The 16,835-nt window shown below is 44.8% G+C and overlaps 1 protein-coding gene across 2 annotated transcripts in view; it reads left to right on the top strand.

The window, feature by feature from the left end:
• Positions 1 to 16,835, top strand: part of veph1 (ventricular zone expressed PH domain-containing 1) — a 66,143-nt gene that overhangs the window by 31,371 nt on the left and 17,937 nt on the right. For both annotated transcript variants that reach the window (XM_064302632.1, XM_064302631.1), the window contains exons 5-11: positions 1,219 to 1,382; positions 2,592 to 2,801; positions 8,644 to 8,864; positions 10,206 to 10,427; positions 10,672 to 11,051; positions 15,578 to 15,717; positions 16,674 to 16,808. In XM_064302632.1, coding sequence (XP_064158702.1) covers positions 1,219 to 1,382; positions 2,592 to 2,801; positions 8,644 to 8,864; positions 10,206 to 10,427; positions 10,672 to 11,051; positions 15,578 to 15,717; positions 16,674 to 16,808 — 1,472 coding nt within the window. The remainder of the gene's footprint in view (positions 1 to 1,218; positions 1,383 to 2,591; positions 2,802 to 8,643; positions 8,865 to 10,205; positions 10,428 to 10,671; positions 11,052 to 15,577; positions 15,718 to 16,673; positions 16,809 to 16,835) is intronic.

Raw genomic sequence — 16,835 nt, 5'->3', positions numbered from 1 at the left:
AACACAGGCACCCTGGGAGATGAGGAGGATTTCCTGTTTGCACGTGGGCTTGATGTTTCTCGCGGCGGTAGTTTCCATCTTTTCTTTCTCGCAAGTGTTTGGTGGAGAAGATAGTTTGCCTCGACCTGCAAATCGCGTCATTTCATACGACGTGATCCCCCCTTTGAAAGTGCGGGATTGCTTCCAGATGACCTGTAACTATAGTTGTTCATTGATGCATTGCATGCTGGGATATCGGCATGGGTAGGAGACCTGCTTTCTGAGCCCTGTTCTATTCAGAGCAGGACCCATGTGCCAGGCAGATGAGATAGTTTGACATTTAACAAAATAAATATATAAATCAATGAAAGAAAAGGAAACAACATCAATAAAAGCATCAAGTCTTGATTAAGAGGGGGGGAAAAACACTTAATTCTGCACGAAATGAAGGATTGTTTACTCCCCGAGTGAATCTGCTCGAAATCACATCCACATTGCACAACAGACTTGCTAGACGTGTGTGCTGTTAGTTGACTTAGTAGTCATAATATTCTTAAGCTTATCATGTTTTCCATTTTCACATTTTTTTCGTGTTTGTACTATGAGGGAATTACTGAGCCACATGGGTAACCACATGGATATTAACTGATTTTTTTTTAACCAGTGATACAGAAGCCTCAAAAGCAGATTGCGGATTGGGTGATCAGATTGGCACAATAAATTTAATGCTAAATTAATCCAATGCCATAAATTGAATTCCGTAAGAATACCATAAAGTATTTGAGTCAGGTGGTTACATGCTAGTGATACGCAGCAGTAATACAAATCCATGGAAGTACTATCACTGGGCCGGTTCAGTTCTTTACAAGAGGCCTTCATACATAGGCCACTGTCCAGGCATGTTAGTAAATGGATGGATACTTACTTCCATAATCATTGCACCATACTGCCACTGATCAGAGCAGTTTCCGGTGTTCAAGTTATCCCTATGTCCATACAAATCGAAGGGGAGGTTTTTCTGTATTTTCTAGATCCTGGCTTTCCAACTGGGGATACTTGAAGGTACTATAGGGAGTCCCTGGCCAGTCTTAATATGCAATTACTATATATAGACTTTTAAATATAAAATTACATTTTTTTTTTTAAATGCCTTTGAGTCTGGGTGGGGGTCCCTGGATCCGAAAGGGTTGAAACCCCCTGATGTAGATGTGTCTTTCCCTGCACCACTACCTCCTACAGGGAACCACATGCTCCTGCGGGTCCTTCCCTCTGTGTACAAGAAGCAGCCAGAAGCCATCCACCTCCACATCGGGGAATTGACCGCCATGATGTCACAGCTTGAGCAGCCAGAGCAGCAGCACCTTCTCAGACTGCTTCAGATGGTCGCCAAGCAACACCCCCTGGTGAGCGATGCGGGCGTGCGACGGCGGTTTACGTAAGAGCGGCGCAAAGTGGAAATTCCCGGTTTGTGTATTCGCGAGCCCCGCTCGTGTCCAGGGGGACTGAGGGAAAGCTCTAATGAGTTGTGTCACTGTTCCAGTTGGAGCGGCTATGTAGTGCATTGCTGTAAATAATTAAAGCGCAATGCCGTCGTAATTCCACCCTCATTCCAATCTGGCTCGTCAGCGGTAGGCCAAAAATGTGCGCAGTCTTGAGTTTAACCGCTGAAATTTCAACGGCAATCTTTTTTCTTGAGCTCACTTTAGAAGTCTGAAAATCGGAACTTCCACATACACAGCAACGTCATTGCTCTGTATTAACAACAGCTTCAAAGAGGAGTAGTCATATGAGATCTGTAATCTGTAATTTGACGAAGGGTCATCTGCAGCAGGTGGAGGCCAATTCTTATTGGGGGACCAGGTAAGCATTTTATGGTAGACACAGAGCCGTGTGATATCACTTCCTCCTTTATAACTGCCTGCAGAAACTGTAACTTGAAAACGGGGGTCTCAGATGAAGTGATAACACTGATTCTTACACTGCTGCTTCCAAATGAGACTTCAGAGAAACGATATGCAGTGTCAGGTTGGAGTGGGCGATTCAGATGTGGCCAATTAGAGCTCAGAGGGCCCGAACTGGGCCAATCGGGCTCCAGAATTAGTTTGTCCTCGGAGTACTGTGGTAGAATGGACAGAACTGTTCAGAAAGCAAAATCAGTTTTTTCTGTAATAAGAGTTTTTATCTTTTTTTTTACTCTTTTACATTCTATGAACCATCCAGTTCAGTTCTCAGATGTTCGCAGATAAAAGGCCCCTAGCATTGTGCGGCCGTCGTTCACTTCCAGCTCTTTTATGTTAGAGTTGTTAACTTTTACCCATTTCATCTTCTTTACTGTCTACTTCCTGCTATTACCTGTTCTTCTTCCCTAATCTTTTTTGATTTCCCTTCTTCCTATCCTTCTACCCTTCCCCTAAGGGCCTGAACTGCTGAATGATGTCACAGTGGAACCGGTTTGAACCCTGAATTTGGGCAAGGGGTGCTGCTGTTGTAGCCCTTGAGCAACATCTGCACTAGTAAACATCCAGCTGTTTAGGTGTGTAATGATTCAGATGTAAACAGGATAAGAGCGCATGTTCAGCTAAAACAGTCTGTAATGTGATCTCCCCCTGCAGGCACTGAGCTCACTAGTGCCCTCTTTGGTGGGGTACCTCAGCGACCCTGTGCTCAATGACGCGGTGCTGACCGTGCTGGTGGACGTTTCCCTGGCTTGCCCAGCCTCCGTCTCCAACTTCCTGCCCACCCTGAGAGAGGTCGGACAGCAGTTTCCTGCCCTCCTGGGCCACGTCGCCAAGATCCATGGAGCTGTGGGACTGACCAGTGAGGTGAGTATCCAATCATCTGACACATTACCTATCTCAAAACAACCTTCTTGACCCTATCTGCATTCAATTCCAGCCTCTCAGCATACTGAAAGTGCTCAGTCAAGCAGCATCCATGTTTTCTGTCTTGATTCTACTTGATCTCTTGGGTGATTAGTCTAAAATTTAGTTATTCTACCTGCCAGTGACATCCTTTCCCCTCAAAGGTCTTTCCATCATGCTTGCATGGCACACCATACCTGTCCTCATCTCCTTCCACTGGTTGCAAGTCGTGGTCTGAATAATACAGACTAGCAAGAGGACCTGCACTCCTACCTGAAATCTATTATCAAACCTTCAGGTCCCCTTGTCATCCCTTCCCGGAAGGGTCCTTCCTTTTGGTCATATCTTCTCTCTATTCTAATCCTCCAATGAAGGAATTAGCCTACTGCTGTCAGAACAGTCTCATCAGTCTTCCATCGGTTGATGCTGCATCTTGGTTCAACAAACCATAAACTCTGAGCATTTATTCTGGGTGGAGTACACTTACGCTACATTTAACCCTACACACTCAAACCAGTTTGCTATTTAATGCGTACATATTGAATCTCTCTCTTCCATCTATAATGGCATGTAATGCCATGTTGTAGGTTTTGTAATAAAATACTACTTTTGGTAGTGGCACTGATAACTTGGTATCATCTCTGGTATTTGTGTTTTTGTCAGTTGCTTTGGGCAAGAGCATCTGGAAAATACCTAAGAAAAATGTAGGTGAGTGGTCGCACTAACAAGGAGGTTTTTTCCACCTTGTTGTAAAATGCAAATAACTGAAACAATTCCCAACAAATACCAATTTCAACACAGGTGAAGGTGAACCGGTCAACAGAGCATTGTTTTTAGTGATGATAGTTTGCTGATCTCCATCCCAATGCATTGCTCTTATTGACAATGAGCAATGAGATTTGTGTTTTTGATGGTTACCAAAACAGCTGTGTGAAGGCAGCTTAAGATGCACCACTCTATTTCAGTTCACTGCTCATTATATTCTTTGAAAATCATAAATCTTTTTTTTTTCGAAAGTAATTGCCATAGCAATGGGTTTAAAGTATGTGTTATCTACATACTACTCCTAAGCCCCTCCCCCTGCTAGAGCCGTGCCTGGTAACAGTTCAAAACATGCTTTTATCTTGTGCTTTTTTGCTTTTATATTCTTACTAACCCCCCCTCCGAATTCACCCATCAAGTTCTTTGAAGAAATCTAATGTAAACCGCTAGTGGTGAGCCTCCTTGACTCTTTGCATCTCACTGTTTGTCTTACATTACAGCTGCATTAATTTGCTTCTGCCTGCTGAGGCCTCTTATGCAAGAAATGTATGGTGTAAGCAGGATTATGATTCATTTTGGAGAAAAGCAATAAATGTTACATCATGCTTTGTGAGTAGGATATAAATCTAATGATTTAGTGATGTAAACATATTCACGTCGAAAAAAAACTGTAGGTCACAATCTGAATTATCTTTAATGATTTACTGAAGTAGACACAGATATCTCAGAGGATAAACAAGTACATAATGGCTTAAGCTTTTTGCATAAAGCTGCATAAGGAAAAAAAATTTTTTGGTGGTGATTTTGATACCTTTCCAAAATTTTGAAGGAATGGCTCCATGCAAAGGGAAGCATGTCATATTCTGTGGATGTGTGCAACTGCCATTTATGGGACTGGTATGACTTGTTAAAGAAAGTCATTGCGTGCCAAATGCAAATGCTGTGTGAAGATTTTCAGGACCCAGTGGGATGACAATTTGGAAAAAAGGGGGAAAGCAAAACAAAAATGAGGTTATTTTTTACAGCAGTTCTGTTGCAGTGAATCTCTTTTGTTTTCCTACAAACATTCAGCACATATACTGGCAGAATATTCCATGGCACCAACACGTTTCGATCAGAAATTTGAGGTGATTGAGAGTGACAAGCAAAATTGTTCAACCTCCCAAGGGGGGGAGGGACATTGCATATTTTGGACCCTTGCCTGTATCACCGCATTCCTTGTTAGGGTTGCACTGTGAAGCAGGGGAAACCTGTTGTATTTACAGAAATTCATATTATTATTATTCTCCCCTATTAACTGGGTTAGACATCGGTCAAACTTTTTGTCCATTTTGGCTCATAAATAGTACAGGCCATGGCATGAGGTGGCAATTATGGGGCACTATGATCAGTTCCCAAAATCAAACCCTCAGCCCAGCCATCCCAGTGAGTCCTAGAATTGTCAAAATTGCCTTTATTTTTAGAAATAACTTTAAAGTGGCAGTCAAAAGTTGTAGCCGGACCCTATGGATCCTAGAGGCAAAAAATGTCAAGCATAAGGAGATACATTGGTGTATTTTTACAATTCTAGGACTAATGGGATGGCAGGGCTGAGGGTTTGATTTTTAGTTTGAAAAATAGGTAACCCTGACCAGGTTCAGTAAGCCCTGTGTTTCCCTTCACCTTTGTGGTCTTTTTACATTCAAAATAAAGATGTGTCTGAATGTGACTGCAGTCCCAGATTAGATTCTGTTAGTTAGAGCATAGCCATCGGAATGGATCAGTGCCTCTCAAGCATAGGAATCCCTAGATTCAGTCATGGGGTGCACTTCTCAGTGGAGTATCTTGTATTTCAGAAAAATATAGGGATGTTAGTAGAACCAATAATTCAATTATCATCTGATTAGAGTCTTCCTCAAATTACTCCCTGTTGCGGTGTCCCCTTGAAAAGCAGGAAATGAATAGAGCTATGTGGTGCAGTTGGGAAAAATCTCTAAATGCCAAGAGGTTGATGAGATGTTGAGATTGGCCCAGCACTATAATGGCCTGAGACCAGAAAATACATCATTCAACACCTAATAATTAAAAAGGGAAGTGAGAACATATGGGGTTGGTTTTGAAGTGTGATTTAATAAATTTACCATAGCTACAGGCACTGCCTACTGATATATTTGCAGATTTCTTTTGGAGCTTCAGATGTAACTTACAGTTTATTCTAATTGAAAACTCAGACTGGGGTGTATACTGTGGTCAACGTTAAAATGTTTTCATCTTCCCAAGAGATGGTGAATACAGACCATTGTGAAATCTATGGTAGATGTCCAAAAATGCATAGAAACATCATTCATTCCTGTTTGACAATTTACAGCATGCATACAGGGAGACAGAAAAATGTGGAAAAGGAAGAACATATCCTGGCTGTGTCAGGGGTGATGCTCTGTTGGAAAAACAAGGGAGATGAATCGTGATTTTATGGAATAGGCATCTGGCAAAGGAAGGGCGATCTGTAAAGTATGCGTTGGGGGACCAGTAGTGGTACAGATTTCATATGGAGGGGGTTTGGATGTGTGTGCAGGGGTGACGCTGGGGGTACAGGGGGGTAGCCGTGTCCAGGGAGAGAGGAAGGATGCCAAGCGTAAGGGGCACTCTGCACTGAAAAGCAGTTCCTCTGGAGAACTCTGTGGAGGCATCTCTCTGAACATTTGTTATTATTTCCTGATTCTATCAGAATGATGAAATGCAGTGTACTGTAGCGTGACAGAGGGTAGGGGGCAGTTGAAAGACGCCAGGAAGGCGAGGGAGAGGCGGTTCGGGCAACGGTTTGTCGGGCATTAATATTGGTTGCCTTTGGGACAAGACCGGTCACAGCTGGCCTGATCACAAACTGAAGCAAAGCACATTACAAAACACCTATTTGTACACGTTAGAGCAGAAACATACCAAGATGTTCCTGAAACCTTTCTTAGTCACCTACCTGGGTTACCTATGTCTAGTTGGCTCAGCATATCCAACCTCATGAAATCTTTGCTTCTTTTGTCTTTACATGGCTGCAGCACGTTGTAACATTATAGTCGGACATCTGACATTTAGGCAGAGGTGTGTTGTAGTGGCTATTGACACAGAGGGTTCAAACTCATGGTTGTACAAAACTGAAATGGACTTAACTTCATGTAAATTGTAGTTGTGCTGGCTCCATTTCATTTTGAGCACGACACACTTCCCTTAGTAATAGGCATAAACAGGCCCTACATGACTATTCTTTATCGAATGTTCCCTCAAATCCGCTCGCTCCCCCCACGGACCTGGGTCTGTCCATCACTGTGTATGGAACCCCCTTGTTTGTAGCTGATCTGTAATCTGTTGGCTTGTCAGAGCAGCTTCCGATGGATGCTTTTGAAACTGTTGGTTGGAACACTGACACATTGGGTGATATTGTTTATTCCTTGGCAACAATGCTTCGCTGGGCTCACAAGAGACAAAGGAAAAGAAGGAGAGGGAGAGGGAGAGAAGGAGGTTATTGTTTCCGGGCTCAATGGGATGGGGGGATCAGCTGGTTTGTAAATGTGAAGCCTGCACTGGCTGTCTGCACTAACAGGAACCCACATGGCCTTGGGTTCATATCCAGCTATTGCAGGTCTATTGCTTTGTGGGGCAATTGGAGGAATGACATGAATCTTTGCATAATTATGTGGAAGAAATGTAGAATATTGCAAAAATGATATTGTGATATTTGTGGATGTTGGATGTTCTAATGTGAGCCTGTGATGGGTACAGATTTATATCAGGAGAGGAAACTGTGTAGCATTGGTTTAAATGATGACTTGGCACAGACAACTGCATTAGAAGAGTTCACTGGACCCTGGACCCCACTTTATACGTATTATAAGCATTTCCAGATGCGTCTCTCTCTCTCTCTCTCTCTCTCTCTCTCTCTCTCTCTCTCTCATTCTCTCATTCTTATTTCCTTGAATATATAGCCCTCGCTTGAAGAAACTCTGGAAACTGCTCATAAAGGTGTCTCACTGACAAACCGCAAGCAGCTTGACTCTTCGCAGGACTCCAGAGCCAGCTCAAATGGAAACAGCGCTAGTTTGTGTTTCACTAATGTGAGGATATTCATCCCTGTCAGGAGCTGGTGTCATTTACCCTAGCATTCCAGCTGGGGGGTAGAAGGGGGCAGAGAACAGACAAGAAAATAACGCAGAAGTAGAGCCCATTTCTCCTCAGCCTTTAACCCCTGACGTCAGGCTGCCAGAGGGATTAGGCTGAAGCCTCCTATTAGGTGCGGTTAACCGCACTGCTACTGACAGCGTCTTCAGAGGAACGTATGACCGAAACACTGACGCGTCAAACCCCAGTAGGATTAAAAGGAGTGAATTGCTGTGTGTTTCTCATTCACAAAAGCACAAACAAATATGTGGAGTTTCCTGGGAAACCCTTGTGGAGACAACAGTGTGGATGCCATGGTTGAAGAGATGCTGGCACCATCTGAATAATGTGAATATCCTGAAGCCAAACCACACATTTTAAATTGGGTTTTTTTTTAATATATTTTTTTAATCACCATAGGAAAATTTTGACAAAACACTCCTCTCTAATACTGCGGCATACCTTGTGTTTTCAGGAGCACATTAACACGTGACCTTCTAATGTCCCCCCCTCTCATGGTGCACTGTCGGTCTAGCTCTAACATTGAGGAGGCCGCTCTGCTCTTTGTCAACGTTGTCCTGTTGCGGTGGGCTCAGACATTAATGTCTCATTTGTTAGGTTCCTGCTGTGTTGTATGGGTGTGACTTCCCAGACCACGCTGCTCCACACTGCTGCTCTGATCACTGATCCTTGCTGCTGCTCTGACCACTACTCCACACTGCTGCACTGACCACTGCCCCACACTGCTGCTCTGACTACTGTCCCACACTGCTGCTCTGACCACTGCTCCACACTGCTGCTCTGACCACTGCTCCACACTGCTGCTCTGACCACTGCTCCACACTGCTGCTCTGACCACTGTCCCACACTGCTGCTCTGACTCTGGTTTGTGACATACTCTTTCAACCTCCAGGAGCAGGCCCACAGTTCCCTAGTGTACTTGGTATCTCTGCTGGCCAGCATGGAGCACAGCATTCACCACACTCTGCTGCTGGAGATCCGGGGGCTGACCGACCGCTTCTCCTCCATCCTGGGGGGCTGCGGGAAGGACATCTACCGCATGAGCAACAGCTTCACCGCCATCGCCCGGCTGCTGGGCCGCCGCCTGGAGGCCGACCTTGCAGCAGCCAGCAGGTACCGCGCGCATGCCTCGGCCCGTCATTCAAAACCGGTCCAGCACTCAGGCCCTGCCCCCTGGTATTTACTGCACACATCACTTTAACACATCTGGGGAGATCTTCACTATGCTCTGTCTCCCTCTCTGTAACTCCCTTTTTTTGAAAAATACATTTTGTGTGTTATGTTCTGGAACAGTCTCTGTTAGTCTGTATAATGTACAGCTTGGTTTTTATGAGGACGGTGAAGCTACTTTATAAAAGTCTCACAAACAGGGCTCTCTCCTCGTTTCAGCCCAGTGGTGGAAAATATTAAACAATGACACATTTGATGGAATTAATTTATTCCCAGTAATCAATCTGTTTTAATCTGAACATGCAGCTTAAAACAGAAAAGCGATGCAGTAAGCCATATCATAGGCTCTATTTTCAGATGTTTTGCTGGCTTGCTTTTAAAATTGGCACTCATTCACTCCATGACGGTTCAGCTGGAACATTTTGTCCACTACACATCCTAAAGCTTTGCTTGGGGTCTCTTTGGGAAGAGAAGAAGGAGTCATTAAAATTACAAGAGAAAAAAAATAACTGAAAAAAACAGAGGTGATGTTGTTTAAGTAAGTGCCCCTGTGCTGGCCGTACTCGAGGGACGAGGCTCTGTTGAAATATGTTCGCTGGAGCGAGTCGAGTGGGTCTCTTCGGTATGATTCGTCTCGCGCTGCACACGGAGGTTTCTCCATTGTTCCCTGGTGTTGCATTCCTCCTTCATGTCAACGTGCCTGCCTGTGCTCCTTCATCTCTGCACTGCTGCGTTGTCCTTTTTATTGCCTTTGTGTCTGCGTCAGTCTGGATTTCCGCCTTTCTGCCTGTGCTCTCATGCACCTGTGTGTCTGTGCTCCTGTGTGTCTCTGCGCCTGCGCTCCTATAACGTGTGCTTATGTAACTGTGTGCCTGTGTTTCTTTGTGGCTACACACCTGTGCTGTGTTGTTTATGTACCTCATGGCTGTGTACCTGTGTTATCCTCAGACTCCAATGCACCTGTGTGTCTGTGTAGAGTACGTGCGCAGCAAAGTTCCCTGCCTGTACCCCTGTGCTCTTCCAGTCTTTCTCTGAGGTGAACATATCGGGGTGCTCAGGAATTAAAGCACAATTGTTGACTGTGTGTAAATGTATTCAGTGAATAAGGATGAAAGCTCTTGAAACGTGGTGAAGCATGTACTGCTGTGCTTGTACAATAATGCTGGGTTTGCAGCCCTAGCAGCATTGGAAAAATGTTTGACCCAAAGTACTGTTACAGTACAGACAATAGGAGAAAGGACACAAAGGTGTGATGAGCTGTGTGTCTGTGTGTGTGCACCTCAGGGTAGAGGACGAGACGGAGCAGTGTCCAAAGCCTTGCGACCTGGAGTCAAGTGCGAGCGACGGGGATGAGAAGCTCCAGGTGAAGATCCAGGCATTCGAGGAGAAGATGGGTGAGGAGGGCGAGGTCGAGAGGGAGAGCGAGGCCGGGTCGCCCGGGCCACAGCGACGCCACAGCCTGGGCCAGGCCGCCCGAGAAGAGCGCCGGGAGATGAGGTTCAACAGGTGCGCCAATCACCACACTCATTTATCAAACCTCAGTGTTCACAGAGGCAATCGCATTACTGTCATAATGTTACATGCAACAGGGCTAATACTTCACACTGTGGAAGCTATGGAAGAGATCAGTACCATGTTCTCCAGTGGGGGCAGTACTGTGGCCTGCCTCCATGTGTGAATTCAGCTTGTTTACAATCAGGAGACAAACACAAACAGCCACTGATCACAGTCACTGCCTCCACCCCTCAAGGTCAAAGAGCCTGGCACTGCACGCGGTGCGGTCCCGTTCCTTCAACTCGGAGAACGGCCAGGACGGCGAAGGGGCGGAGCTTAATCCAGAGGCGTACCTGTCCGATGGGTCGCCCAGCCCGGAAAGTGGAAGGGACGCTGAGGGAGCTGACCTCCCAGACGAGCCCCCCGAGGAGAGTCCCAGTCCCCCCTGTGACCCCGCCCCTCCTGTGGATCCGCTGCAGGCCCCCTGCGCAGATGGTCCGGGACAGACGGAGGAGGACGACCCGCGAGAGAGAGACAAGCTCTGGGTCCACCTAAAGGACAATGAGGAGAAGATCAAGGCTTTCTGCTCTGACATCATCAAACGCATCCCTGTGCCAGAACAGTGTGTCATCGAAGGTAGTGGCCCTTTTCAGTTTACTGTGTTTTCAACCTCTATCTGATAAGTATTTAGCCTCTAAATCGCTTACGCTGGAAATGAAAGAGGTTTGTGATTAATTCACTGTGGTTATTTTTAATTGAATGGGTACAACTTGAAGCCCCTCATATGATGAACACTGCACCACAGATACACAAAACAGCCAGCTCAACTACTGTCTGTGTTTCACATTTGAATGGGATATCCATTAGGTTTACATCATAGCTTCAGTTTTACTCTAAGGTCTTTAATCGGAGCTTTAAGGTGTTATTTGCATCAGTGAAATTAAGTGCGTTTTTTTTTTGACAGTTTGATGACATGGTAATGATTAGTGTCCCTCTCCTATCCCCAGCACAGAATGCGTACATTTCAGGAGCTGTGTGAAGAATTAATTATAAACATATGGACAGGACCAAAACTCTCCCCTAACCCCTGTACTCTGCAATAGCCAAGATCTTTCATTACTGAAATACAATCGAGAAGTTTACTCACATTCATTTTTTAATGGGGGCCGTCAAAACTAAGACCCTATTTCTAATGTTAGGAGACAGTTTTTGATAAAGTTGAGCAGTGGCCAAGTTTCATCTGTTATATCCAATCAGAGTGCAGGGCTGTGAGTAGTCTCTGAGTGGCCCTAGCGACATATAGTGCTGTACACGTCCGCATGCAGGGCCAGAAATAATGCTGAATCTCTGCCTCAAAAACGCTTTCACCACATATTCAGCATAAATCTTTTCCCAGAGTCATTTCAAATTGAAAACATCTGGAAATGGAAATATTTAGACTTACTATTTTAAGGGGGTGTCAGGCAGGGTGGGACCCCCCCTCTCTTTAAAGAGGCCACTATGAGGCCTCATTGGGAGCTTATGTGCCCTTGAAGTCCAGTAAATTCGATAAACACCAGCTGGGCATTACCACGGAAATGAGCATTGTCCGGTGGAAGAAAGATGGGGGGTTGGGGGCCTGAAGGGGGTGGGGGGGTGCTACTCGTATATATTTCCCATCTCATCTGTTGCATGTCCCTTTTCTGCTCCCCCCTGTCCCACATACAGCACACACATTCAAAGAGAGTCGTGGGTGTCTGGACAGTAGTCCAAAATGGATCATCGGGGGTATGATTAGGATTAGGTTATCCACAACAGCTGATGGTTCATCATGGTATGGCAGTGTCATATTCTTGTACAGCACTTCAGAACCCCCCCCCCCCCCCAAAAAAAAAAAAATTCATTGATATTAAAGTGCAACACATGTATGTGTATGGCCTATATGTAATAAATACATAATTAAATATGCTTGATTGTTGATTACGTAAGTCGTCAGACCCTGGACTATCCCTGAACTAAAATCTAGATTAGTTCTGGTGCACACAAATTATCATGGAACATGGTGGTTTGAGATTGATCAATTTAAATCCAGAGATCAGATCAGAAGGGTATTCTGCAGCTCTTTTAAATTGCTGTTATCCTCCCCGTGGTTGTCTGTGCTCGGCTATTCAGACGTGGGAGACAGACTGATCTCTGTGTCCAGGTGGCTTGATATGCCTACTCACTTTCTAATGATTGACTTGGTTCGATGTTTGCTCGATATTCAATGCCTGACCTAGGACAAATGTGTTGGGTTTCATTTTTCTGAAATGATCTGTGTCAAGTAAGATTATTGGACACAGACGAATGCCATTCAAGTAATTGTGTGACCTTGATAAACTGAATCCAAATGAATGCAATCAAGACATACACATTTATTGTTAATTGGTTATTTATATACTGTTTATATATGCTGTGTAGATCAGAAATATGAATTCCTTTTCAAAGAGTGTCATGTCATTTCTAGTTCTGAAGCAACAAAATGTGAAAATTGAATTCCACTTCAAAAAAACCACTACAAAGTGCTCAAATGTAATACTAGCAGTGGAAATATGTTGCAGATTATATGAGATTTAAAGGCACGAGCCAATGACTGGTATCTGGGTTTGTCACAAGCAGGATTGGAATACATGGTCCCACCTCACAAATATCCATGTAAAAATCCCTCAGGCAGTTCTGAGATGAAATCATTGTGATTGACAGCTCTGCTGGGGACGGTGTGGGGGGATGGAGGATGCCCTCTGTCTGTTGTAGGCTAGAGAGGTCGGTGAGTTCCACCTCCAGCTCAGTGTGCAGAGGTCACCCTGAGAGAAAGCACAAACAGTGGAGTCTCGGGCTGAGAGAGATTTAATGCACGGAGCGCCATCACGTTCCCCCTGAGAGAAAAAACTGGCAAAACAGCACATTGGAGGAACAGGAGGAATTACTGAACACATCCTGCCACCTGGACTCCAGTAGGGCCTTTCGGTCAACACAACAATGGAGAGGTGGAAATTTATTGTGACAGTAAAGCCTTTAATCATAGATTTAAAGTGTAATTTGTGTCAGAAAAAAGAGTTGTGCGCCACACCTACACACTGAGTTTGTACTTTTCATGAGTTGTAGGAAGGGTGAGTACAAATCTATGGCACACAGGATGGAATGCTGCTCTTCAGCCTGCTGCTGTTTTCCAGGCTTCTCCTGGATGATTTACAGTGCAGTCGGTAAGTATTTGGAGAGTGAGACTATTTTTGTTGGTTTGGCTTTGTATTCCAGCACATTGGATTTGAAATGAAACAATGAGGTTAAAGTGCAGACTGCCAGCTTTAATCTGAGGGTATTTACATCCATACAGGGTGAACCATGCAGCTGTATTTACAGCTGTATACATACTGGCATACTGGAACTGGCTCACTTATCTTTATTGATGATATGAAACACCTTATCTGCTCAGATCCAACCAGATGCTTCAAAATCCCTCAGAAACAAACAAGAATTGAAGATGGCTGCAGCACAAGCCTGGCAGAGCATCACCAGGGAAGATACCCAACATCTGTTGATGTCTGTGGGTCGCAGACTTCAGGCTATCATCGAATGAAAATGATTTTCAACCAAGTACTAAATATGATGTCTTTATTTAAGATTATGTTAATTTATCGAATTACTTTCTGTCCTTTCAAATGGGGGAACTATGTATAAAAAGCGCTGCAGTTCCTACACAGATCACCCAGTATGGATGTAAATATCCTCAAATCAAAGTTGCCAGTCTGCGCATTCACCTCATATTCATTGTTACATTTCAAATCCAGTGTGCTCGGGTACAGAGCCAAAACAACAAAAATTGTGTCACTGTCCAAATATTTACAGACTGCACTGCATGTAATTGAGTTAGACTGGGTGACAAGGTTGTGCCTTGAAGATGGTATGGACAGACATACGGACTGATCATACGGACAGACAGAACTTGCAACGGTCTTCCTTTTCTTACATTCCTTTTCATTGTCATTGTCCTGTCTTGTGAGCAGATTAAGTTGTCTGGAGTTCCACAGCCAAGCTGTTTTTAGTCTTTTTGTTATCCAAACCAGTCCACCCTCAGAAGTCTGTCTGAAGAGCGGTCTGTTTGGTCTTGTTCTTTTTAAAGAAACATTATAGTGAGAGTTACCGCACTGTGGTGTCCAAGAGTGATCATTTAAAACTCACACTCACACACAAACTCATACAAATAACCTTGCACACACGCGTACATGTAAACACGCAATCACACACACACACACACACACACACACACACGCACACACACCTGGAGGAGTTTACCCTCATGTTTTGGCTGTTTGGGAGAGGAAACTGTGTCAAAGGCAAGACGACAGCGGGGGCCTGGCCATGGGGTGCTGCGCAGAGTGAAGTTGGCGCGTTCAAAGCAGCGTGCTCCAGGGGTGCGATCGCCACGGCCCCAGCACGCAGGCCTAGGGGGACCATACCGCTGCCACTGGAAAGTGCTCCCTCACTGCAGATCCCCTTTCGAAACACGGCCTCGCAGTCACTGCAGCCCAGTTACGAGGTCAAGTGCTTGCTGGGTAATGAGTGTGTAGGATATTTATGGCTGTGTTGTACAATAGTGGCACTAGGGAAAAAAACAGTACCCTGAAATATGTATTCGTCTGGAACAAATGGGGATTATGTAAAAATGCCCAGACTTATCGTCATAAGATGCATGGATGCCTCCCCTCAGACTGAGGCACACTAGAGTATATCAACATGTACTCTATTTTTGTACATAGACATTTTCCAGAGGGATTGTAAACACTGGCAGCTCTTACATTATTGTTTGTTTAGCGGAAAACCTTACCCTGCTTATATCGCCAAGGGTTTTATATGCTATGCTGAGTATTTCAAGCCAAGTTCTGTTACAATAACACCGCATTGCTACCTATGTTATGTGTACCAGCAATGTGTTCCTTGAAAATATGTTGTAAAACACCTCAACCCTCAGGCTCAGTGTCAAATATTCTAACAACTACTCCGGTACACCTGTGGACCTGAAATCCTTTGATCCCCAAACAGCACAGGTCTGTATTTTCATTCTGTGTACCGAGGTGTAAGCGGTGAGTTATTGAGTGATGCAGGAGGAATGTAAGGCTCCTCTCTCCCTGTCTGCCCATTTTCAGATTCCAGCCGAGGTTGCGTGGCCAAACTCTCCTTCTCCTGCCCCCTGAAGGGACACTACTGCCTCTATGGCAAGTCCAGCTTTACCCTCAGCAGCCGGCAGCCACACATCTGGATACACGTCATGTTGCTCTCCTTGCAGGTAAGAGTTCTAGAACATGCCCAAAGGAGGCACAGTGCTGACAAGGTTCCAGTGAATTCTAGAATGATACTCAAGTGACAGCAAGATTGCTTGGGCCATGTTTTTTAACTGGAGGACAACCATTTGTACTTAACCAAAAAAACCCACCAAGGTTCTGAAAATCGCTAAATGTAATCAAATTGTTTGCCACAAAAGTATAGACGCAAGATAACAGAAACCCAAAATTACAAAATACATATGAATCACTTAGGTGTTTGAGGCAGAAGTGGACAGGACAAAGGACAGGTCAAAATACGACCTACAGAATACTACAGCCCTGATCTTCCTACTCTCACCCAAACCCTTACAAAAAGGTGCACCTGGCAAAACCACACAAAATACTGAAGGAAGAAACAAATAATAAAGGCTATAACATGAACAGGATCCAGCAAACCCTATCAAAATAGATGAATCAGCAATCGGGTGAGCAAGTCAACAGAGAGGCTTCCATGTGGGTGGGGAAGGACTGTTTTATCCTCTGGAATGGAGGTAGCCAGGTGTTCTTGATAAACCCTTAATCTCCCTCTGCAGCTCCACCTATAGACAGAAAGACAGTATCCCAAGACAAAACAGGGGAACAGAAACAGGAATGTAACGGCATAACACTCCAAACAATGAGGTTCAAGAACAAAGATCAGAAGATTTTAGGTTTTAGATCCCTTGAAACAAGGCCCAGTGATGAAGTATCAGCACAGTGTGGTACAGTAGGTACACAGACTGAATAATAGTTATTGAGCAGAATGCCTATATAAAAAACTGTCTCTTTTGTACTGTATTGCACAATCTGCCTGACCACCTGGCCTCCCTGCCAGTGTTTGTTTTTGGCTTTGACATGCTGGTCTCTGTTAGTTTAGGTTATCCAGCAGAATCCAATTGGTAGGGCGTGTGGCTGATTTTGGGCCCTTGTGTCCTCTCAGAGTAAAGCCAGTGAGCCCCTCTCCTCAGAGGACAAGGCTGTGCAGTTCTTGAGGGCCGTGTGGGAGAAGGCTCAGCTGAAGGGACTGCACACCTTCGAGACGGCCATGACCCAGGCCACCTTCCCACACAAGAAGGTAGGTTCCCCCGTCCGCCCCCATCCG

The sequence above is a fragment of the Anguilla rostrata genome, chromosome 12 (genome assembly GCF_018555375.3).
Source record: "Anguilla rostrata isolate EN2019 chromosome 12, ASM1855537v3, whole genome shotgun sequence".
Classification (NCBI taxonomy): Eukaryota; Metazoa; Chordata; class Actinopteri; order Anguilliformes; family Anguillidae; genus Anguilla; species Anguilla rostrata.
Note: the sequence above shows the minus strand (reverse complement) of the source record. Positions and strands in the feature narration are given on the sequence as shown.